Source organism: Sarcophilus harrisii, chromosome 4 (genome assembly GCF_902635505.1).
Source record: "Sarcophilus harrisii chromosome 4, mSarHar1.11, whole genome shotgun sequence".
NCBI classification, from domain to species: domain Eukaryota; kingdom Metazoa; phylum Chordata; class Mammalia; order Dasyuromorphia; family Dasyuridae; genus Sarcophilus; species Sarcophilus harrisii.
The window spans coordinates 353,574,259-353,598,891 of NC_045429.1; the positions used below are offsets into that span (position 1 = coordinate 353,574,259).

General features: G+C 51.4%; 1 protein-coding gene across 7 annotated transcripts in view; it reads right to left on the reverse strand.

Moving 5' to 3' along the window:
• Nucleotides 1-24,633, reverse strand: part of MYO19 (myosin XIX) — a 42,350-nt gene that overhangs the window by 5,722 nt on the left and 11,995 nt on the right. Inside the window, exons 1-24 of one of the 7 annotated variants that reach the window (XM_031966537.1) lie at nt 24,260-24,429; nt 24,000-24,067; nt 23,507-23,600; nt 21,975-22,120; nt 18,906-19,044; nt 18,401-18,549; nt 17,902-18,015; nt 16,516-16,648; nt 15,907-15,976; nt 15,030-15,132; nt 11,591-11,687; nt 11,294-11,370; nt 10,410-10,500; nt 9,829-10,000; nt 9,513-9,586; nt 7,717-7,838; nt 7,380-7,493; nt 6,898-7,074; nt 4,053-4,199; nt 3,467-3,574; nt 3,291-3,361; nt 1,229-1,341; nt 845-951; nt 130-295 (exon numbers count right to left, since the gene is read on the reverse strand). In XM_031966537.1, coding sequence (XP_031822397.1) covers nt 218-295; nt 845-951; nt 1,229-1,341; nt 3,291-3,361; nt 3,467-3,574; nt 4,053-4,199; nt 6,898-7,074; nt 7,380-7,493; nt 7,717-7,838; nt 9,513-9,586; nt 9,829-10,000; nt 10,410-10,500; nt 11,294-11,370; nt 11,591-11,687; nt 15,030-15,132; nt 15,907-15,976; nt 16,516-16,648; nt 17,902-18,015; nt 18,401-18,549; nt 18,906-19,044; nt 21,975-21,986 — 2,268 coding nt within the window. In that variant the 5' untranslated portion in view covers nt 21,987-22,120; nt 23,507-23,600; nt 24,000-24,067; nt 24,260-24,429 and the 3' untranslated portion in view covers nt 130-217. Of the gene's footprint in view, nt 1-119; nt 296-844; nt 1,002-1,228; nt 1,342-3,290; nt 3,362-3,466; nt 3,575-4,052; nt 4,200-6,897; nt 7,075-7,379; nt 7,494-7,716; nt 7,839-9,512; nt 9,587-9,828; nt 10,001-10,409; nt 10,501-11,293; nt 11,371-11,590; nt 11,688-15,029; nt 15,133-15,906; nt 15,977-16,515; nt 16,649-17,901; nt 18,016-18,400; nt 18,550-18,905; nt 19,045-21,974; nt 22,121-23,506; nt 23,601-23,999; nt 24,068-24,259; nt 24,430-24,633 lie in introns of those variants that run through there. The other 6 variants (XM_031966534.1, XM_031966538.1, XM_031966535.1 and 3 more) reach the window with 6 other exon arrangements.

Here is a 24,633-nt window from a genome sequence, read left to right on the forward strand (position 1 = left end):
AACTGTTCTTCCACTTTCTGGAATGGTTCCTGCAGTCCCATAGTCCTCACCTGCTTTCTCCCCAGGTTCCTCTTTATTTCTCATCCTCAGCCTGTTGGGCTGCAAGGGAAAGCACTTACCACAGAAGTGGTCATGAAGATCTTGGTTCTGCCGCAATGAATTGGGCTGGGAGCCGGCCTGGCCTCCGGGTGGACTCCGAGAGCAGTAGCTGGCCGAGTCATCGGGGGCAAAGTCCGAAGGATGTCCCCGATGAGAGACTGAAGCCCGACCTCCTCCTCGGGGCTCGGCTGCTGTCCTGAAGACCAAGAGATAGAGGCTTAGATCAACCCTGCTAATCTAGCAGATGCTGAGACTCCGCACAGGCCCACAAGGTTTGGGGGAGGACCCACACAGGCCATGGGACTCTCCCGTCACCGTCAGGCAGAAAGGCAGCAGGGTGAGGGCCAGGAGGGTCCTGGCTGCTCTGGGTGACCGAGCCCAGCCACAGCCAAAGCTGTAGACATTGTGCTGACCTCCTCCTTTGTGGGTCTGCCCCAGGTGCCTGCCAACCTGCAGCCACAACTGTCTCCTTTTGAATGCTGACCAGTATTGCCCCTGTCCAACTAGGCAGTGCCATCCCACCCAGAACCCCAGCTAAATCAGCCGCGGTCCTGGGGCCAAGAGCATCATGGCCGCCATATCCCACAGAGGGAACAGGGGCTGGGGCAGTCCATTATTTCTATCCCTGCGGTTTCCCCACCCCCTGCACAAGCTGAAAGATGGATGCCCTGGGAATCACAGCATTGTAGGACTTGACTATTAATTCACCAAAGGCTGACTCAGAGGGAGACAGAGAATGAATTACCTGATCAGTCTGACCGCACTTAACACCATCGCCCCTTTGGAGACATAGTGGCAAAAGAAGCAGCAGTGGAGCAGAGGCAGAGGTGGCAGCAGGAAGCTCCTTTAAAACTAATGACCAGAATATGGTTTTGGCAAGAGAGACAGAGCAGGAGGGCAGACTATGGAGAGGAGAGGAGAGAGACAGAGAGAAAATCGGACAAGAACAAACCTAGTTCTGTGACCCAGCCTTGACAAAAAGAGGCTCTGTCAGTCTCAGGGTGGGGGGGTAGGGTTTGACCCCATCTTCCTGGCCCTGTGGGAGATGCCATCTCGGTGCTGGGGCTGGTCTGAGTCCTGTAAAGACTCCAAAGCGCCATGGATGGGCTCCAGGCCTCCCAACACTCACCTGAGTGCTCTCTGGTGGGCGAAGACCTGGACAATCTGGAGGAGGGGCTGGGCTGGACTGGCTGGGGTTTTCTTAGCAGGTCATACCGTTCAAGGAAGCTTTGAAAAGAGAGCCTGAGAACCAAAGGGAACCCCATTAGGCCTTCTATTGTTGCTGAGGAGTTCTACTGTATCCCTGGAAGGTGGAAGGGGAGCTCAGGTCAGCTAGGCCAACCCCCACTGGCAATCTTCTCCGCCTCATCCCAAGGGGCCTGTAGGACTTGGGTGCGGGGGAAGGGGGACAGGAGAGGGCAGGTACAAGGGGGCTGCTGCCTAATGTGGGGAACTGTTCATTCCAGAATGAAGTGATCACATCTGTTTGTAACCAAGATGCTGACTGGAAATGCAATTCAGTGGCCTTGGGTGATCCAGGCTACTACCCCTGGCCTTGGATTGCCACGGATATGTGAGGGTCTCCTCTCCCCAGAGCCCTTCTGCCGCCCAGGATTTGCTCCCTACCTGCCCTACTCCCTTCTCTCTGGACCACCTGTGATTCCCAGGGTTATGCGCCTGCAACAATACACTCTTGTACATGTCCCTGTGAGTCCTTAACTCTTCCTCAATCCCAACAGAAATATCTAAAGTAGAGGCTGGGGCTTAAATTTTAGTTGGGATCGGAACCACTGAAAACCTCCTCTGAACTCTTCCCTTTCCCTCATCTCGTCCCCTCCCAAATCTCCATCTTGCCCTTCACCTGGCCACCACCTTAGTTCACCCCCCCCCCCCCAATGAAATAATTTCCTAGTTGGTCTCCCTGCCTCTAGTTTCTCTTTTCAATCCCACTATCTCAGAGCTGCCAAATAACCCTGGGCAGCACTGACTATGGGCTTACAGTCTACTTTCTGGCACTGATTAGCTGTGTGACCTTAGAGCAGCCATGGGATCAATCGGGTAGAGAGAAAATATCCCAATCAGCTCAATGCTCTTTCAGCCCATTTTGGACCCAACTCCAATACAGACTCCAATACAGTTTTACTAACACCCTTCTACCCCCCATCCTTCAGACATTACGGATCAATGCCTTCCCACTTTCCTTAGTACTTGTTTGTGTATAGGGAAAACAGCCCTTCTATCCCCACCCTCAACAATCCCGCCCCCCACCAGAGGCACCAGGCTCAGGGCTGTGACAGGTGAGTCGGGGCCCTGTGCCCTTCACACAGGGGCCGCCCATGTTTCCGTGGGAGTGCATCTCAGGATGGATGGATTTTGACCTGAATCTTAGAGCTCATTACACAATTTTTCCCAAGTCTATCTCTCTTACCAATTCCACTATTTCCCTCAAGGGCACCAGCAGCCTTCCAGTCTCCAAGGCTTTTGTCTCCTTCAGCCTTGGGCTGATCCCTCTAAAAGGAACAACCATCTCTTGCTATACCCAAGATTTAATGGCCTCCTTTCAGTCTTCCTCCTCCTTGGCCTTTTGGCAGCCTCTGACTCTGTCCCTCCTTCTTTCTGGGCTACTGAAAACTTATAAAAGTTCTTATCTTTGAACAAATTAAGAAACAGTACTTTTCTAATCAGTTTTTAAAACTTCCAAATGGAGAGTTACAAAGGGTCCTGAATCCATGTCAAAAATGTCGAAATGTGGAACTTATGTTTTTAGGAACAATTTGTTGACATCAGTGGATATGCAAATTTACTAACAACTTTACAAATTGGTGGATAAGGTCAAAAAACAAATTAAAAGCCCAACTAACACTTTTCCTATTTGGAACCAGGATTTAAAAAGACATTTTCAATAATAATGCTGTAAGTTAAAAATATTGTTATTTTAGACAGCAAAACAATTTTTTGTATTGTTAATAAGCCTTCCTTGAGCTACCCCGACTGAAAGCGTGTTCTCCGAATCCCACTTGTCCTAAGACATTCTGGCCCCCTCTTTTGCTTGCTCAAAGGGGCTAATGATATAAGACCCATATGCTGAAGAACATGAGCTGCTTGAGGGCAGAGACCGAGTCATCTTTTCAATAGCTTCCCCCACAACGCAGCAAGCACTTGTGAAGTGTTTGGTGTTGCTCTGCACTCACCTGATAGGAAAGCCGGCCGCACTGATGTGAACAGTCTCCACAATACCACAGGCTTTGAGTTGGCTCAGGACCTGAAAGGATACATCTGATGTGGGAAGGGGGAGGAGGGAAGAAGAGGAGGAGGGAGGAAGGCACAGAGAGGAAGAGGAGGGAAGAGGTCCCTCAGTCACAATCACCTCGTTTGCCTGGAACTTCTGGGCCTGGCCTTGGCTGTTTGGCTTGATGCAGCGAATGTAATGAGGCGTGGTGCTGTGCAGGACCTGCATGAGCTGCTCCAGGGAGCTCTGTGGAGGTCCCAGGGGAGGGGAGAGAGAGAGAGAGAGAGAGGGGCCAGGCTGGACAGAGGTCCCAGCAGCTGCCCTCATTTTCCTCTTGGTTACGTGAAGCTTCAGCTTCTCACCACCCTCCTGCTGGGCAGCCCCAGCCCAGTGGCTGTTCCAAGGACGCCAGGATAAGCCAAACTCTGCCCCTCTGCTCTGGTTTCCTCCCCTTCCTCCAGCCCACCTCAAACTCCCCCCCAGGCCATTACTCTCTGCCGTTTTAAGTCCCTCCTAACGCGCAGGCTAAATTTACTCGGCTCCCCTTCTTGCTCTGTAAGCGGCAGAGCTGTCTGTGTCCTTCCTCCCCCAAAGAGACCACTACTTCTCCTAGAGGGGAGGGGGTTTTCTGGCTCTCCTGGGGTGTCTAGGGCCCAGGAATGCTCCTAGTCCTCTTACCAGGAGGGCTGGAGCAAGACTCGCCTTTCAGCTTTACCAAACCTACCTTGAACTTGGAGACCACAGTAACCACAGGGGCTTTGCTCTGGCCTGAAACCTGCTCTGGTTCCTTTTCTTGGGAAGGAAACAGTTTCTGTAGGAGAGAGTCCCGGGAGTGCTGCAGGAGCTGAATCAGCTCTGGAGGAACTGGATCCTGTGGGGAAAGCACAAGGGATTGATGGCCAAGGATGGCCACTCTCCCCACCCTTCTCAGCAGCTGGAGATCACTGGGACCTCAGAAACCATCCAACCCAATCCCAGGAAACCAAAGCCCAGAGAGGGGCCCTAAAAGTCATTTTTTAATCCAGTAACCATTGGAAGAAAAACAACGATGTCCAGGTTCATCTGGGTTCCTGGAGAATTTCCAGGAAGCAGGAGGTAAGTCAGTGAGGGGAACCATCCTGCTGGACTTTGTCCCGCCCAGATGACATCTGGGGAAGAGCATTCCTGGTGCCTACCATCTCTCCCAACACTGCTCCTGGCCCCACGGCTTCTGGCCAGCCACGGGGCTCTGGACTCTCCACCATTCCCTATTCCTCTTCAGCTTCCTTTTAGGGAGTGTCTTCTTGTCTCCCATTGGAACGGAGTTCCCGGAGGCCAAAGCTAGCCTTCTTTTTGCTCACATTTACATTCCCAATGCTTAGCATAGGGCCAGGCACTTAGCATCTTAGGCACTTAATGCTTGCAGACTGAATCTGACAAGGTCCTGCCATCTTGTCCCTTTCCCAGATGTCCTGCCTGCCTAGGAGTGACATGGACTTCCATTCTCTCGTCCTCATCCCTCTGAAACCCACCTCTCCATTTCTCTTTGCTTCTTCCCTCTGCAATTCCTGTTCCACAGCTAACAAACTTCCACAACAAAACTCTGAATGCTATTCCCCACCTCTCCAAAGGGCCTCCCTCCCCTGACCTATTCAAACTTACTCCATCTTCCAGAGCCTCCACCCCTACAAATCCTTCCTGGCCTCCCGGTCTGGGGCAGATGGTAACCAACCCACCTCCACACCACCTTCGACTCTGGAATCCTTTGCTTCTTTGCCCTATTATTGATCGTTTTCCCAAAGTAACCTCAAATTACTCCTGCCAGATCCCTCCTCCACCTCTACTCACGTGCTATCGAACAGTTAGAAGATGACATACAACTACTAACTGGGGACACTATAAATTCACATTATTCTACATCACCTGGGGCTTCATTGCAGCAAGACACTCCTTTTATTTTTCCTTGATTCCTTAGTTTGCTATCTATAAAAATGATTCCTAGTTTCTCTCAAGCCAGCTCACCTGTCCTTTCATCTGCCATTCCCTCCTTTAAGGAAGCAGTCCCCCTCCTTGCTGAGAACCACCCCTCAACAGGCCATGAATCTCATCTTTCTTTAGGACCTTCTGCGATCCAACTTCTAACTGCTTCCTCCAAAGATACCCTTTCTCTCCCTGCTAAAGGGTGGCAGTTTCTCTCATTAGGTCTCTGCCGTCTGATGGCCCATGGCGGACTCCAGGGCCCTGGGGTATCACACGGAACCATGCTCATGTCCAGACACTAACTGGTGGGCCTGACTCACAGGCGGCCCCCCTCTCCTCACCCTGGCAGGAACCCTGGCTGACCTTCCTTGGCCCACAGGCTGCTTCCAGCGCCAGTGACTCGCTGTGTGCTCCCTGCCTGCCTCCCTGCTCGCTGACAGCTCCCTCTCCCAGCTCTCCATCTGGCCAGGCTGACCGCTCCTTCTGGTCTCCCTCACTTTGCGGCTGCCCTCCGCATATCCCCCAGAGCCTGTGCTGGCTCCTTCGAGGGTCAGACAGGAGGGTTCTCAGAGCAATGGCCCAAGAACGGGCCCTGCATCACCAGCTGCCCACTGCCCACTTCAGGCCAGGTGCCCCCTCAAACTCGACATACACAAAGCTCTTCTGATCTCTCCTGGGTCTGCTGCAGACACTCCTCCTTTTGGCGTTTGCAGCCTGGCATCCTCCTCCACCTCCTCTCTTGCCCAGCAGTCGCAAACCTTGCCATTTTGCCACCCCCCCCCCCCGCCTCTCTCCCCAGGCCACGGCCTCAGTTCTTCTCAGACTGGATGAAGCCCGTCCACAGCTGCCAAAAGGACTTGGTGAGGGCAGGTGCTGCCCCGCCATGCTCCCATTCAGTAAAAGTGGGGGCTCCCCACTGCCCCTGGGATTACCCCTACACTCCTCTGACTTTTAAAGCCCTCTACGTGCAGCTCCCTCAGAGGTCTTTTTCCCCCTTGTTTTCTCTTCCCGCTGTGCCTCACAGGGACGAGCACGTGCCTCCTCACCTCTGCCTGTCAGACACTGTCCCCTCCCTGGGTGACCCCCCAAGGCATGGATCTGCTTCCCTTTTGGCCCCAGAGCCCAGGGCAGAGCCTGGCACGAAATAAATGCTCAAACGGACAGTTAATTCAGTTCTCAGCCCATCTTTCAGGAAGCACGCTGACTAGGTGGAGAGCAGCCCAAGGAGGCTGAGCTTGGGTCAGACAAGGACCTGGGGATGATGGTCCCGGGGAAGAGAAGGCTCAGAGGGGATGACCACCTTCTCCAAGGGTCTGGAAGGAGGCCCCCGGGGCACGTTCTGCGTGCCCTGCAGGACAGGCCAAGAGAGGCTGAGCTGCCCTCTCACCGCATGTCGCCGTGTTCCCTGCAGATCAGAGGTCTCTGACCTCTGTAGGAAGCCCTGCCTAACCCTCACTGAGCACTGTCGTGATCATCCCCGTCACCAACCCAGTGTTCCTGGCTCTTGTGCAGGACCGGCCGCCCAGGACGGGGCGGAGCATCTGCTGCCCCAGACAAAGCGCCTCCCCTTCCCCCCCGCTGTGCCCCGCGGCTCCCTTGCTGTTGCTGACCTTGTTTTTCTCCACCATGCCTTCGATCTGGTACTGCACGGGCCCAGCATAATGGGCAATGACGAAGTTGGGGCTCTTACTGAGCTTGTCTCGGCTCAGGCTGACGTTGCTGGACAGGGCATTCTCAATACGCGTCTGGAGCTGGATGGCGCTGGACAGCCTGTTGAGACGGCACTCCTGCGCGCAAACCACAGGGCTGAGTCAGTGAGGAGAACGAGGACGGCAGGAAGAACAAAGACATTTTCATTTCTTCTCCCATCTTCCTTTCTTCCTCCCCTTATTCCTCTCAGAAGTCCAGCAGCTGGTCGGGACCAACGCCACCACAGATGGACAACAGAGCTTTGACTTACCGTTTCTCTTCCCTCCCCCACACAAAACTGAACATAGTGTGGATGCCCACTTGGTTCAGTCCACTGAGGCTCAAAACCTGTGGACTCAAGTGATCCACAGCCCGGTGTCCACTGCCCCTTCCCCCTTCTCACCTCATTTATGAGAGAACAGATGCTGACGGGGCTCCCTTCAATCAGGTCCAGGCAGCTCTGATTGTCCTGGTAGCTGATGAAGGACCACTTCAGGCCCTCAGCAGCATATTCTTCCTGGGGCGATACAAGAGCAGGGTTGGGGGGTGAGCATGGGGGAAAGAGGAGCACATGTGGCCTGAGCTCCTGGACAGCGTGCCCCGTGCTCTACCTGCTAAGGATACACCCAAATTTGGGCACTTAAGGAGGCAGCAGCTTGGGATAAAACCCTGCCCTGCTACTAGAAAGCTTCATCAGGAGCCCTAGGCCAGCCCCCTCCCCCTCCCTGCCAGCGCCATACTTGCTGTGCCCTCAGGTAGTGAGCCACAAAGTGCTGCTGCAGCTTCTCGTTGGCATAGTTAATGCAGAGCTGCTCCAGGTTGTTGTTGGGGAAACATTCAAATCCGTACACATCCAGCAGCCCTGGGGTAGAGAAGGACACAGTGGCAAGGGGTGGGGGAGAAAACAGTTACTGGAGGAGCCGAGGGAGGGGCCAGGTGCCTTCCAGAAGTGAACCTGCAGCCTGACTCCAGCTAGAGATGAATGCTCCTGGAGCGAGCATCCCCAGGGCACCCACTGGCACAAGCCCAGGACAGCAGTCAGCGCGAGCACTTCCCTCCCTCCCTGGGGAGCCGTGGGCGGACACCGGACAGCCAGGCTTCTCTCGGGAGTTTTATCTAAAGCCCCTCCATGGCAGAATGGGAGGAGGACCAGGGGTGCTGTGTCCACACTGCCCAAAGAACCAACACCTCAAGGAGGGGTTCTTACATCTGAAGCACCTCCTCCTCAGCAAAAGGAGCCGCAGGGCCCTGCCAGTCCCAAACTCGTGTTCCTAGGATGAGGGGCTGCTCTGAGGACCCCGGGGTCCAGATGTCGGCTCAGCCGAGGCTCCACCTGGCTGTGGGCCTACACAAGCCTGACACTTGGTTGGCTCAACTCGTCAATGCCTTTTCTTTGGTTCACTTCTCAATTCAACACATCATTATTAAGTCTTCCCTTTGCCAGGCACAGTCTGGGTACCAAGAATACAGCAAAAAAACACTCCACAAAACAGGCTTTGCCCTCAAGGAGCTTGTGTCCTACTAGGGCGGCGACACACTGATGCTAATAGCTAATGTGAGCTGGGGAGCAGAACCTGGCGGGACGTGGCACCTGGGCTGAGCCTTAGAGGGGATCAAGGGCTTCAAGAAGCAGGAAAATCGGAGCCTCTCACAGCAAACCCAAATGGAGCGGTCTGGCTAAAGCGGGGCGTGTGGGAGAAGAGTGGGCCATGAGCCTGGAAAGAGATACTGAAGTTGGGCTGCAGGGACTTTGAAGGCCTTTGCATCTTAGGACTGAGCCGTGTGCACTGAAGGCACTAGGGAGCCACAGAAGCCTCCTGAGTCACAGACCTCAGCTTTCTTTCACTTTGCTAAATGTGTGGGAAACTAAGGGAGGGGCGAGACCCGGTAGGCTGTGGCCCAGGGGCGCAGCGAGAGGACCCTGCTCTGTCTTGCTCCTGGAGCAGCCTGGCGAAGGGCAGCAGCCATCCCCCCAGCCCACAACTGGAGAGGTTTCTTCGGCGGGAGGCTGCGAGAGCAGAGGGCAGGGCTGCAGCGTGCCCTCTGTGCACTCCAGGACCCGGCAGCAGGCCCACAATGCCGTTCCTGCCACACGCTCCCCACCTCATTGTCAGGCCCTCCCCCCTTCACCACCTCCTAGCCCCAGACTCAGCTCAGACCCCCCATTCCAGCTGCTGTGCCCTGCCCTTGTCTCCCCCATCCGGGATTTGGATGCACCCTGCTTTTCCTATGCTGTCTCCCGTTAGAATGGTAGTTCTTGAGAACAGGGACAGTTTTTGCCTTTCTTTCACATCCTCAAGACTTCACAGGGCCTGGCACAGACTAAGCCCTTAGTCAATGCTTGAGGACTGACATCTCCTAGTCTAAACCCCTCATTTGCCAAAAGGGAAGCTGGGTAAGCGGCTTGCCCAAGGTCACTCAGGGGTTTTGGTGGCATGGCTGGAACCAGCCCCCGGGTTTCCTGAGGTGTGGGCCTTGGCCTAGGCGGGCACTCAGGGCCGAGTCAGAGACAAGAAGAGGCAGAAGAACATGGTACCAATGAAAGTGTCCCAGGTGGAGGACTCTGCACAGATGCTCCCATTGATGATCGACACCAACCAGTCAAACAACCTGCAGATGAGAGTGATGGTGAGCCTGGAGGGCTGGGAAGCCAGGGCCCCCCTCAGAGCAGAGCAGCAGGGTCCCTCTCAGAGCAGCCGTGCCCCCCCCGGAGCAGTAAGGGCCCCCCCACAGAGCAGTTATGCCCCCCTTGGAGCAGCAGGGCCCCCCCCTCAGAACATAGCAGCTGTGCCCCTCTCGGAGCAGCAGGGCTTCTGGCTTCCGAGGTGGGGTCGGCTGGCCGCCACACTCACCGGGCGTAGGTGACTTTGGCCAGACAGTCTCTCCTGGTCTCACACTCGGCCCGGGAACAGGGTTTCCTGAACACCTGCTGCTGCTTTCCGGCTGTGATCGTTCGCACTCGGAGGGTCTCCAACAGCTCCTCCTTGGAGATTCGGAGCAGGGAGGCTGCAGTCATCACAAAACCTGTTTTGGGGACCATAGCTACGGTTATCCGCAGGCAGTGGGTCAGCAAAGAGGGCAAGCCCCCCAGGCCCCTGCTGGATGGACAGGTCCTGGAGGAGCTGGGGAAGGAGCTCGGATACCCCGGCAGCCCCCAAAGGAGGGCCCATTCCTGCCACTACTTGTCAGCGCCGTGCTGCCGCCAGCTAGGGTGAGCCAGGGTGGCAGCAGCCAGGGTGCGCTCAGCACTCCTCAGCGATGACTCTGCCCACCCTTTCCCCAGATTCGGCACATCCCTCTGCAGGGCAGCAGCCCGCCATGGCTCCAATGCAGACTTGCCCTGACTCAGGAGCATGCAAGCTTAGCTCCTGGGAGCTCATCCCGAGTTCTCAGGGTCCCCAGGCAGGGGGGGGCGAGCTCCTTCCCCTCTTACATTTAGCATCTTCCTGTGGCTGGCAAACCTGGGATTCATCCTCGGATTCAGCAAAGCGGATATTCCCGAGGTGGAGCAACCCTGATAGGACCTGCAGGAACATCAGAAGAGGGAGCTCAGGTGGGCAGGGGACTGTGCCTCCACCTAGCGCCTCCTTGGAGCCCCACCAAAGCCCGGCCCAAGAAGAGAGACCCACCTCCGAGACTCAGAGCCCGGGGGGAGAGAAGGGAAGGCGCTTGCTCCCTCCTTGCTTAAGGGGTTGCAGGGGCAGGCCAACAGAGCTGCTGCTGTCGGGCCAGGTCCCAGGCAGTTCCTTTTTAAATTTCACTGCTGGGGGCCTGTCCCTCTTTGCCCTCCTCCCCATGGCTGTCTGCTCCTCATTTCTGTAGAGATGCAGACAGAAAGAGCTTGCCAGCTACAGTGAACCCTCCTAGAGAGATGCCTTACTGCTCTCAACCAAGTGTGACCATGGGCCATGACCCTGAGTGAAAGCTCACTTCAGGCTCCCTAGGCCCAAGCACCCCAATCCCCAATGTCAGGGGGCCAGGGGCACGATCCTTCAACTCCCTTCCTCAAAGACCAACCATATTCAAAGGGCAAAATGAAAAACCATTCAGAGGGTACGCCACCCCTGCCTCAGGACCTGCCCCCTTCCCCCGCTCCTCTGAGTCTCAGCCTTCTCACACTGGGCTGGCAGACACCAGAGGCTCCAGCTCAGCACCCACTGGCTGGCCCCAAGGCACTGGCAGAAGCGTCATCCCAGGGAAGACAGACCACCTCCCCAGATTCAGCCCCTCTAGCTCCCTGGGAGATCCTAACACCTCAGGACGGGAGGTGTTTCCAGCTCCTGCACCCAAATAAATGACTCATTTTCCAATTCTGACCTTAAAGATGTTGTTCTGGATGGAATGGTCAATGCCCAGGTGGAGCATTGCATCTCTGGTCACTTCAAAGCAGTCCTCTGGAAATAAAACAAAACACCCACATCGGTCATGACCTCCAACTACTCTATCCCTGAATCAGCCCCAACCTCTGGGCCCCAGGGTCCCAGACTCAAGGAGGCAGAGGAGGACTAGAATCCAAACCCAGATGCCAAGTTACCCTCTGGAATCTGGGTACATTGAGCTCAGTTCACATGCCTGCCACCAAACTAGGGCCCAGAAGCCTTGATATCTTCCTACCTTCCAAGGTTCTCTCAGAATTGGGCAGCCAACGGAAAGCTGCTCCCTCAGGCAGGTGCCACTCTAACCTTTCACTGGAACTGGCTCCCTTGGTGATCTGAAGAACCAAAAAGATGCCAGATTAATGCCCACATGGAAGCCCTCATTCAAGACCTGTGGGCAGAAGACTGATCATCTTATATTCACCACAGAGGGCCCTGTAAGAGACACTGCCAAGTAGAAAAGAAAGGAAGAGACAGCCCCCAGTATCACATGGGGAGAATTTCTGCTCTACATCCTATTTCTAATGTGGTAAGCAATGACGACAAATAATCCCTACCCTGACTCCATGGTGTTGCTTTGGAGGTCATTCCCAATTATATTCTTTCCATCTCCAACAGTTTCTTTCCATCTATTCCAAACACACATGGTGTTATCAATTCTAAAAAAGCTTTTCCTTGATCCTTCTAAATTTTAGGCAACTACATTTCCACTTTTCTCCTTCCTTCTTTGCTGCCTAACTCCTCGCCTGTACCCAGTGCCCCATTTCTTTACTAGGCCTGGGGGGAGGGGGGGGAGTTCTCTTCCATACCCCCTGCACGATGGCTTTGTTCCCATCCACTCTACTGGATCTGCTTTCTCAAAGGTTATCTGGGAAGCCTAATTACTAAACCCCTAGCTTCTTTTGGTCCTCATTTCCCTCGACTTTGCCATCACTTTTGGCACAAGTGACCGCCTTCCCCCTACTGGAAACATTCTCCTTTCTCTTAGCTTCAGACACCATTTTCTCCTTTTCCTCCTGAATGCTTGAGGGGAGTATATCATGCAGGGTCCCTCTCTCACTATGTTCTTCTTCGACAATCTAATTCATTTGCATGGCTTCAACTACCACCATCATGGAGACTCACAAATCTGTATCTCCAGTCCAGAATTTTCTCCTAAGTTCCTTCTAAACCCACTTCTCCAATGGGCTACAGGACTGTCTCTTAGGAGTCCAGATGAACACTCAAATTGAGCCTATTCAAAAAGGAGCTCGTCTTTTCCCTATGTGAAGCCCGTGCTAGCACCTTGGATATTTTAGAATCAGCCAGAGTCAGGATCAGCAAAAGTCCTTAATCTTTATTCTTTGTGGATGTGAACGGAATGGCAACACCAATCTGCCAGGAGCGACTCTGGCTCTCTCATTCCACCCAATCTTCTACACAACAGATCAAGCCTGCAGCGTAGTGGGCAGGGCCATTCTTTCTCCAAGTATATACTGATAGAGTATTATCTAATTGGTAATTGACTTTTAAGTGCTCTGACCTCAGTGTATCTGCTCAGAGTTTTTAGCCCATTACATCCCTAAGCCCAGTGGGAACACTGGGAGCACCATTTACCCAGTCTGCCCATTTCTGAAAGTTTGGGGTTACCTTTGGCTGTTTCTCATTCAGCTGTCAAATCCTATTGATTTCACTTCTTTTGGTACCATTTCTTACATCTTTCTCCTCTCTTTTTTTCATTTTTGCCCACCTGGACTACTCCAACAGTCCCCTACGTACAAGATCTACATACAAGTTGTTAGGAAGAACAATGGGATAACTGAAGTGGCTGGGGCCAGCTGGAATTTGTCTAGGAAAACATCTCAAAAACAGGACCTAGAATGGAGTATAGTGAGAAGAGCAACAGGTCCCTTTAGCAGTATAAAAATTGCTTGCCTCAATCCTCATTCCCCTTTGGGCACCTACATATGGCTACTATAATGTTCCGTTTGAGCATAGATCTGGCTGCTAACATCACTCTGCTCAAAAGCCTCTTCATGTTTATAACAGAGGAATGGAAATAACATTTCTATACCTTTGCTCAGAATTCAGAGCCACTCACAAACTTCTCATTCTTAGGGTAACAGATTTAAAGACTAGGCCGTAGTCTAATCCATTCATATTTTTCCCATCAAATCCAACTACTTTGTTATACATATGAGGGAACTGAGGCACTGAGAAGTTTAGTAACTTGGCAAGTCACTAGAGAGTGTATAAGCTAGAGATTTAAACCCAAGTCTTACTGATATCCCAAAGCCCAGTGCGTGGACCACACAGTCACATTATTAACTTTAACACCAGTTTCTTTAGTTGGTTTTAACCCCATAAACATCATGATCTCTGTGCTGTGCCCTTTCTCCCAGTTTTCCACTCTTTTGAGGATAGGGACTGTTTTTTAAACATTTGTAATCCAGCACAGTGCTTGGCCCATAGGAATGACCCGATGCTCACAATGACCTTTCCCCTGTCCTTACAGTCTGCATTCTAGTCAAACTTAACCTGCTGCTCCTGGCTGGTCACCACACTTTCACACCTCTGTGTTTTTGCTCAGGCTGACCTCTGTCTCAAACATTGCTATCCACCCTTTAAAGGCCATCTAAAATGTCATCTCCTCCAAGAAGCCCTCGCTGACGCCTCTGATCTACCACTAGCCCTTTCCTTCAAGACTTCACAAAGTACTTTGATATTTCTCATAAGACAAGCGACAGCTAGAGGGTGCCATAGTGCACAAAGTCAGGAACCTCCTTCCTGAGCTGCTTCCCAGCTGTGGGATCCTGGCCAAGTCAGCCCTGCTTGCCTCAGTTTCCCCATCTGTAAATTGATCTAAAGAAGTTGAATGGTAAAACCCCGCAGCATCTCGGTAACGAAACTCCAAGAGTTGCATTGAGGTAATACTGGATAATCAGTCATTGGTGCCCAAAACGCCTCTCTCCACTGCTCTGTAAGCTGCTCAGGCCAGGGTCCATGAGCTCCATCATCTGTGACAGGGCCTGTATCCAATAGACACTTAATAAATATGGATGAAACTTTCTAATAAAAGAGTCTTCCTTAGTTAATTCTGGCAATCACAAATATTCCACAGTCAAAGGTGATCAGTCCCCAATTCTCCCTTCTCGGCTCTTATCTACATTAGGGCCCTGCTCTTCTGACACTCATTAGTTGGAGGTCCCATGGGACATATATTTGCAAAGGAGGCATCAAAGGTCTCACAGATAATCCAGAATTCGCAACCAGAAGCTCTCTATCTAGCTGTCAGTCTGCTAATTATCACCGTGTGACTTTGGACATAGCCACTCTGAGCCTTAATATTCTCATCTGCAAAACAGGAATGTTATTTGTCTTCCTTTCATGGTAGGTCTAATCCTAGGATTAAATGTAAAGAACCCTGTAGCTGTCATCTATCATTATTAAATAACATGAATTAATTATGTGTAGACCTACGTACAAGTTGTTAGGAAGAACAATGGGATAACTGAAGTGGCTGGGGCCAGCTGGAATTTGTCTAGGAAAACATCTCAAAAACAGGACCTAGAATGGAGTATAGTGAGAAGAGCAACAGGTCCCTTTATCAGTATAAAAATCACCAGTCGTAAACACCAAAGGGCATCGTTACCTACAGCCCCAGGATGGTACCCTGGAACCCAGAGCCTGGCACAGACCTGATAGAAGATATGAAAATTCCTCTCCAGTGGGGCCTGGTAGGCAACTCGAGTTTTCTCCAAGAGGTAAGTCTGGACAGAGGCCCCAGTCATCTGCTGAGTTCTAGGGAGCAGAAGGTAGATATATGGCTGCAAAGCCCAGGGACTGCTAGCCCCAACATGGACTGAGCCCAAACCCCACCAAGCCTGTGGATGAGAGGGGGGAACTGTGCTAGGACTAGGGTAAACACAGTAAATAGCCCCTTATCTCGCAATGTGCTGCATGCAAGAAGGGTGTAGGAAGGGTCATTTCTACCATGTGAATTTAGAAATGTATACATCTTAAAGTGTCAGAAAATCCTGCTCTCCAGTTTTTTGTGATGAACCAAGTTATAGATTTCTAGCAAAGGCCCAAGGCCTCCAGGAGACAACAAACTCCTGAGTGTGCCCAAGGCACACATGTGCCTTTTCTAAGCCACAAGATCCAGAACTCAGGACCAGTGGCAGGGACCAGGGCTGAGGGACCCAGAGCTGTTAAGCAAATGACAGAAAAAGGATCTGAAAGGAGAAGCTCTACTTTCCTGTAAAAGTTCTGCTGGTACCCTCTTCCTTCAGACTCCCCTCTTTGTGCCCAAGCCAGGCAGGCTCCTTGTCTGGAGGGACATTGGCCCTAGCCAAACTGCTATGTTCTGGATAGCCTGCTTCTCTGCAGCACGAGGGCCATCATGGGCATGGAAGCCAGGCTCCTGTCTTTCTTCCCTGATCCTGTTCTGGGTCTCTGGGAACACCTTCTTGGGGTCTCTGGGCCCAAGAGATGGCACTACCCCTTCCCAGGTGACCCGTGGCACAGCACAGGTCTCAAGCTGTACCTGTGCAGAAGCCTGGGACCTGCTTTTACCTGTTCAGCTGGAGTTGGATGTATTTCCCAAAACGGCTGCTGTTGCTATTGCGGAGCGTACAAGCATTCCCTACAAAAGAAGTAGTCACTGATATTCTCTCTCCTCTCAATCACAACCTCCTGCCCATAAGTCCCTGCTTCCTTTTTCTCTCTCTGCCTTTCTTCTTTGAGGCCCAGGTAAGTCAGTGGCAGGTCCACCCAGGCCCTTACCCTCTCAACAAACCCTCATCAAGGCTCCCATTTGGAGAGACCTGCCCTCCAGTCACAAAGGATGGGTCTTGGGAAAAGGAGTCCAAGCTGTAGAAAGAGATTTAGGCCAGACCAAGGGGAGGACTTCCCAACCAGTTGGAATGGACAATTAGGGGAGACAAGAAGGGCCTTTCTGAAGTTGGGAGGCAGTCAGTAAATACAGGATTGGTTCAAGAGCAGTTGTGGCCTGCTGCCCAAAGAACGGCCGAGTTTCCTCCTCAAGGTCCCTTTCCAGACCCATGGTACCTTTGTGCCTGTTTGCCTAGGCAGAGGGAGCCCTGAATCACAGGCTCTGGGGCCTAGAGAGGGCAGAGAAAAGCCACATCCCCAGAGGGCTGAGGAGAGCCTGACGGTCCTTACCAAAAGCCTCCATGACTGGGTTAGAATCCAGGACTCTCTTCTCAATCCTCTCCACTCTCTCATGGCTCTCCTCAGAGATGGAGGAATTGGTGACGGTGGCATAAAACTTCATCAGACACCGAGACGTCCATGTCTGCAGAGGAAGACAGCCTCGTGGTGGCCCTGCCCAAGGCCTCCCCAGGCCCTGTCACAGGCCTGTCAGTTAAGCATTCACAAAGCACAGAGCGGTGTGCTGGGGACCTGAAGGAGGCTGACCTAGGAATGCATGCTCTCAGTGGACGACATGGACCACGAGGTACATACAAGCTCTACACAGACCAACGAAAGGCAATGGCTCTCGGGGAAGGCCGAAGCCGGACAAAGAGGCTGAGGCAGGCGGCAGACTGCGCCCGTAGGAAGGGAGCTGGTCCGCCCATCCTGATCTACTGACCCCCTGCATGGGAACTGGAGGCCGTGGGCCCTAGAGCCCTGGGCTGGGTCATCAGGAAAGCCAGAGTTTACTGGATGACTCTTCAAGTTACGGAAGCTCTGCAGGCCTATTTTCTCACTCTGGAGGGGGCCTGCCCTGCCCACTTTCTCAGGAATGTGGGGAGGGTGTGGGGATCGAATGAGATCATAGACTGAAAGGGAATTTTAAAAGTCAAATTACTGTGGTAAGGAAAGTAGTCCAGGGGAGGGCAGTGAGGGAGGCGAGCAGCTTGTGGCTGGTGGGGCCTCTGGGGCAGGCCTGCTCCGACTAGTTACACCAGTCTCAGGCTTTCGGGCCTTGTGAAATCTTTTTCATTACAGCAGCACTGGCACTGCCAGCCAGGGCCTCCGAGGCAAGAGTAACACCCTCTCAGTGGTTCCCTCCCAGCTCTACCAGCCCTTTCCATAACCTTGGATGCTTGGAATCAGGTTGGGAGGAGGAAACCGGTCCCTTTGCCAGAGCATGAGATCCTAGAATGCTGGTGCTCAAAGGGTGTTCAGAGATCATCTAGGTCAACTCTGATAATGTACAGATAAGGAAGCCCAGGGAGGGAGAATAACCCAATGAAAGTCAGGCACCTAGTGAGAAGCAGAGCTAGGCCTGGGACATGGATCTCTCCTGACCTTCACTTCTTTCTAGGGCAACTGGCAGGCAGCACAAGACAAAAAGCCATGGGCCTGGAGTCACCTATCCTCCCAGGCTATCATGAGTATCAAATGAGATATTTTGTAAAGTACTTAGCACAATGCCTGCCCCAAAGAAGGCAATTAATAAAAGCTTACTACCTTCCCTTGCTGCTTCTCCTATTATAGGGTTGACTGGATATGAAAAAGAGAAAGCAACTTCAAAAGGGCTGGAGTGGATGTCCATTCTGGGCGGAAGATCCAACACCAGGGAGAGCAAAGCATGTCGGTTACCTTCCCTGCTCCACTCTCCCCACTGACGATGATGGACTGGTTGACAGGCTCCAGCTGGCTCTTGACATTCCTGTAGGTTTGCTCGCCCACAGTGAAGATATGAGGCTTTAATTTCTGAAATACCCAAAGAACTCACCACAATAAGGGACATACACAGTAACTCTCTTCTGAGATAAGCAATCCCCTGGATGAACCCTGAGCGGGGTAAAGCTGCCAATACCGAGTTTAGAAGTACTCCACTCTCCAGCCTCTCCGGTCCTGGCCCTCCCTCTGCCTCCTACCCCAGAGACTCAGCCTGACCAGACAGCTCTGCCCCACCTCTTCAGCCAAAGGCTGGCCTCCCTTCCAGGAGGCACGCTGCACCCCCAAGACTGTCAGCTCCTTGAAGATAAGGGGCCCCACTTGTGTAATCCTCTCTAAGCACAGCGCAGGAGTTGGTGCTACTCTGGGATGCCATGACACAAACAGGGTGAGGGGTGAAGAAGTGAGCAAAGCTTGCCTGCAGTTGAGGCGCTATGTGGTAGTCCCTCATCAGCTCTGGGCAGTAGAGGTAAGAGACAGGCTTAAAGGGGTTCAAAGCCACAAGGGTGCAGCCAGCATTGGTGTAGAACACATCCACCTGGTACCTCTCCTGTAGACACCTTAGGACTGAGACAGATGGACCATTAATTAAAGTACCCAGAGTGCTTTTGTGAGTGAGCAATCACACACACACACACACACACACACACACACACCTCTAACCCATTCTTCCCTCCCACAATTAGTCAAATGCCATTTTTACACTGTTCTCTCCTGACTCAGTTCAGATCTAATTAAAATGAAGCCCACCTAGAAATAGCTCCAGGGCTGTGAGACCCAAGCTGGGGAAGCTTCCTGCTAGGAAAGATCTGAATCAGCAAGGCTGGCTTGGGATCCTGGGTCTCACCAATTTGACCTTGGGTCTGGAAGAGTCTAGGGAAGATATTACCTCCCCCCATCTCCTCAAGAACCTTGCTCCCTACCTGTTGCTGGAGTCACAGGGTTCACTTTGATGAGGTCATCGAGCTCAGCCAATTGGATCTCACTCTCCAGAAAGACTTGCAGATCTTCTCTGAGAGGGTCATTGCTACAGAGGAGGGAGTGGGTGCCTTGGCCATTGATCTGGGAAGCAGAAAGGAGAAGGCAGATGGGCGCTGCATGAGAGAGACTTCCTCAGTCCTTTTCTTTTCTCTCATTAGGCACTGTTCTAAGGCTCTGAGCAGCTTAAATTTCTGTGTGCAGGCTGTGCAAACTAACAGGCAAGCCACAACCATTATGTGGATAAAAGCCCAAATTAGCACAGTGTCTGGGAGATGGCTAGGGAGACTGTTCAGTGGTTTATAGAGCACAATCTGGTGGAGGCAAAGATCCCCCCTCTCCCATCTGGCTGCTGGCATTCTCTGGGCCCCCATCTTTCCCTTCGTAGCCAATCTCATCCACAAGAGTTCATACCCTCCATTCTTTCTTTACTTCATCTTGGACCCCAAGAGTAAAAAAGAAAACTGCAAAACCCAGAAACAATGACTTAGAAGGAAGATGGAGAACACTAAGTTTGATGTTTTCCATTTCCTGGAACCCTTGATCCTTCCACAATAAAAGTGCAAACTTCCAATAAAAGACTACCATTCTTCTCTGCCCCCCCCCCCCAAAAAAAAACCCACAAAAAATTATTTTGTAATTTAAAAAATCTGTGTACAGATGGCTTCCTTCCAATGAAATGTAAGTTCCTTGAAGACAAACTATTTTCCTTTTTGTCTTTGGTTCCCCAGAGCTTTGCAGAGGGCTTGCCCCAAAGTAGGTATTTAAGAAATGTGTGAGGAACTGCAATGATTAGAAATTAAGGTACTCAAATCTGAAGACAATATTGAAAGTCAAACAACATCTATAAAGATGTGGCAGGCTGGGGGTTGGCCAAATGCTTTAGGCCTCTCAGTTCAAAGAGTCAAGACAATAAAAGGCTTCCTGGCTCAGGAATGAGAGGACACGGGCAGTTAGTTCTGCTACCTATTCCACAACCTGTTCACAAGGTCAAGGACCTGAATGCTGAGAACACGGATAGAACTGGGCACATCTTTTCCCAAAGCAGCTTGGTGGTATCAAGCTAATAGAGACCATCTTAGTCTAGAGATAATTCTGCAAGTCAATGACTTTCTAGAAGTCAATTTCCTGCCCTTTCGATAAAGTCAAAATTTTCCCACCTCTCTCTCTTATTCTCATCACTTTAAAATCTGGGGGCAGGAGTTCAAATAGATGTCTGAGGGACCTTCAGATTTGATAAAAAGCTTTCTGACACTCTTTGTAAATATTTCTTTCTAGAAAACCTGTCCAGTTAACACAGACACATGGAGCAGGGACACACTGGACTCTCCAACTGCTCGGTGAGCTGAAGAGGGGGCCACTCACCCATACTCCTCTTTTTCTCCACAACATGGTGTTCCCTTTCTAGGGCCAGCAGAAAGAGAAAGTCACCCTGAAACAGGGCAAGGGAGCCCCGTGGTTCCCACCAGACAATGCTGGTCTTGTTCCCCTGGCCTGGAATGGTTCCTACTCTGAAAGGAGTGGAGCCATACACATACCAGTCAGACAAACATCCAGGTTGGGTCCTTTCCAAGGCATGAGATTTGTCCAGGACCCTCGTGGAGTTTTTCTGAATCTAATCTATTTTCTGGAATGAATCTAAACCTGCCATGTTGGGCTTCTTGGGGGCCAGACATACCTGGATACAAATGGTGCCTTCTCTGTTTCAAGTCTTTTTTTCTGGATATACTGCCTTCCAAAAAAGAACCTGCCAACCCACTGTGGTTGGATATAACCCTTTCACCTCTTCCAACTGGAAGCAGCTGTAATTGCCCACCTGCATATAGGTCCTACTTCAGCCATGTTTTACCAACTCTTTGTCTCTTTGACAATCATCTTACTGCCACCCAGTGTGTGCCTCCTCAGTTATGAAACCAAAATCAAATCAGCTGTGTCATTGCCCCTCATCCCAGTAACTTTCTAAATCAAAATATCCCTTAGGGACATCACACCTTCTCTATATTAAGACTGTAAGCTCCTTAAGGGCAGGGATTATCTCATTTTTTTCTATTTGTATTGGTAGGGCCTACTGCTTGAGACAATTATTCATTTCATTCAGTATGGCCTAATCCCTTCCAAAAAACAAAAGCCTATCCCACATCAGAGCACTATGGAGAATAAGTAGTTCAATCACCAAAAGAAATGAATCTTCATCACACTCCAGGGTGATCGCTTGACCTTGAATCTTCATCACACTCCAGGGTGATCGCTTGACCTATCTGCTTCTGCTACCTCACATCACCCCTCTCAGCCCTCAATCCCCCTCAGTAAAGTCTCCCATCTTTAGCCAATCTCTTTCACATTCATGACATTAACTACCATTTATTTTGTAGGATGGGGGGCATGTCTCAAATCTGCAACTACAGCCCTGATCACCCCCATTTCTCTCTCTCGAAATGTCAAACTTGTAGTTTTTACCTGTCTCCAAGATCAATTGCATCCTGATGATCCACTGTCACTGTACCCCTTGGCTGGTCCCAAACATTATTTTTCTCCAAAAACTGCTCTTTGCTCCTTTCCTTACTATTTATATGAGTGACCCAAATCATACCTCTTTTCTCATCACCCACATCAAATCAATTACAAAGTCAAACAGATTCTACCTATATAGTATCTTAACAATCTCTGGCTTCTGGTCCCTCTACTTCTCTCACATGCCACTTATTGCAATAGCCTCTTAACCAGCCTTTCTACTTCTACTTTCTTCCAATTTAATCTTTATACCATCAAGGAATAATATTCCTAATACTACTGTGCTATAAGCCCACACTGTGGGCTTATGCCATAACCCACCCAAATACCTTGCCACAAAACAAATGCTCATGTGCTACAAAGAACAGAATTTTCTAGTACTTGAAATATCTATTTATATCATACTGATTAGAACTTGTCTTTCATTTCCCTCTTGTGAGTAGTGAACTTTGGGCAGATCCTTCTTTATTAATGCTATCTGTGAGTTCTGTAATCTAGGTTACCTGCTGCAGCATATTGCTTCGTTTCCCAAAGGGGCTTTGGGTTACAGGTGAAGAGGATTTTATGGTTCTGAACACGGGACAGCTAGAACATTGGCACGATGAAGGAGTCTGGACTGGAGGAATCTATGTAAGATCAATTGGTGCATCTGAAAGAGAATGGAAATAATGAGATAAATATCAGAAGACTGATGTGTATCCATCCATACACAAATGTATTTCATCATCCACAAAGAGTTGAACTCGGCTATGATGATAATGACAATTCTTTGAGGGATTCTGAATCAAGTAGGCAGGCTGCTGTCCAGGGAAGCTGGGAATGAGGTCAGTGGCTCAGGTATAAGAAGATGGAGAGTGAGTCTGTCCTACAAATTGCCAATTAGGGATCCGGGGTAAAAAATATTTATGAGAGTTCTGCCTGAGGAAACTTAGGCTGTCCTTGGCAAAAGTCAATGCTACTTTGGCAACAAGTGGTGGGGTTAAGTCCTCTAGGCCTGTATATCAGGAGAAAGATGCTCATTCCTACCCCAAGTATCTGTGAGACAGAAATTTCAAGTATTATGGGAGAAGCCTTTTTTTTTTTTTATGGAGAACTAGACTCAAGATCTGATAATCCAAATAACTTTTTTTGAACCTCAGCATTTTCATCTATAAAATAAGAGGAATGGCCCAGATGACTTAAAGTCCCCTCTTGCTCTAGGGATGAGGGAAAAAAATCATACATAACTCTGGGTCATTAATAATAGCAACTAAAATAATTCACACTTCTATAGTGTTTTATTATTCACACAGTACTTTTTTCACCTCAATAACCCAAGGTAGGTATTGGACACATCTCCACTTTACAAATGGGGAAACTGAGGCTGGGAGATTTAATGACTTGTCCATAGCCATGTGGCTAATGAACTTTGAAGATGCCACCAAGTTCTCCTGACTCCGAGTCCACTTCTCCAGCATTGAGCTCTACTTCCAACCCTAAAAAGCTGAGTTCTTGGCAAAAAAAAAACCTGAATTTAAGTCCATATCGCTTTCCTCTACCAAAAAGGTTACCTTTGGGAAAAGGAATTTTTTTTTGTAAGCCCCAAGTGTCCATAAGAATCCCCCAAAGATCTCCTACTCATAGAACTAAAGCTGTAAATGCCCTCTTGCCCAATTCTTTCGTTTTTACCTGGTGAGAAAACTGAGGTCCAAGATACTTATTTACCCATAGTAGTAGTGGGTGGTTGAGCTGAGACAGTCCCCAGGACTAGAAGCCCGGCAATTTTAATTGCAGCTTCTCTCCCCACCCCCCTCCCGCCCCAACACCCTCCACTCAGTTAATCAATCCACTCTTCCCTCCGGGGGGCGGAAAGAGCACAGGACAAGAGTCCATACACCAGGGGCTAAACCCCTTAGTTGTTCGAGATAAAGAACTAGGGACAGGCTCCCGAGCCCATTCCCTCATAATCGAGAAAAATACTCTCACCCAGCCCAGCCCAGCCCAGCCCACCCTCCGGGGATCCTGGGTGGATCAAACTTAAAGCAATGGCCCAGACCTCGGCTTCCTCGGGTCCTCGCTGCTCTGGGCGGGTAGGAGCAGCTGAGACAGACACAAGCGGGGAGCAGCGCTGGGTCACCCTCAGCACATTCCTTGTGAGCAAAGAGAAATCACTGAAGGACAAGCACAAGGACAAGGGGCTACCAAACTCAGCGTCGGTCTCTTCCTCCCAGGGGGTCCAGCTTGGGGTCGGGCAGCGATTCCAAATATAGAGGCGGAGCCGAGCAGGGTGCAGGGAGACCCTGGCCCGGCCCCTCCGCTTTCCCCCCACCCTGGCTCGGAACACCTCACCGGCCCCGGGGAGCAGCTCCCTAAGAAGTCCCTGGCGGAGGTTGTCCTTCAAAGGGTTTTTCCAGTCCCCGGCGGCACTTCGGCCCTTCCAGTCCCCGGCTCGCGCTTCCCGCGGCCTGCGGGGACCGCAGCACAACGCCCGGCTTTTCTCAGCCCCTCCCCCCAGTTCGGCTAGCGAGGGTGCCCCCCAACCCACACACCTGGGGCAGCCCGGGGGAGGGAGAGACAGCCCTGCAAGATCCTCGGCTCCAACAGGGATCTCAGGCTCCTTTGGCAGATAGAGAAAAGGCATAGAGAGTCACGGAGGAAAGGGAGCCCCCCGGGCTCTCGGGAAGAGGCTGCCGTACGCCCCCCGCCACTCCCAGGACCGCAGCCTCGCTCCTCCCATAACCCCCTCCTTAGGCCCAGGTTGGGGTGGGGAGACCGATTTCCCAGGGGAACCGGGGGAGGGGTTACTCACCGTTTCCTAGGTCCGAGCCGACTTTCGCGTTGGCCCCAGGAAAGGCGGGGATGGAGGTGGGAAAAAAATGAAGGGAGCTGGGGGGAGGGGTCCGGCGCGAGGAGAAAGGGGGGTGGAGAAAGATCGCCGACAAACTCCGCCTTCGGGCGGGGCGTGCCCACGTGGCGGATGGCGCACGTGGCCCTTGCCGCAACCCGGCTCCCTGTGGAAAGACTGAGATGGGGAAGCGTATTACCTCGGAAATGTTTAAAGAAGGAGGAGTGGTTAAAGAAGAGGAAAAAGCATAAGCGAGCCCTTGAGTCACCCAGGAAGATCAGTGAGAAGTCTGGACTGAGCAAAAATAAGTAGCTTTCTTGGGTGTTGTGAGAAGCGAA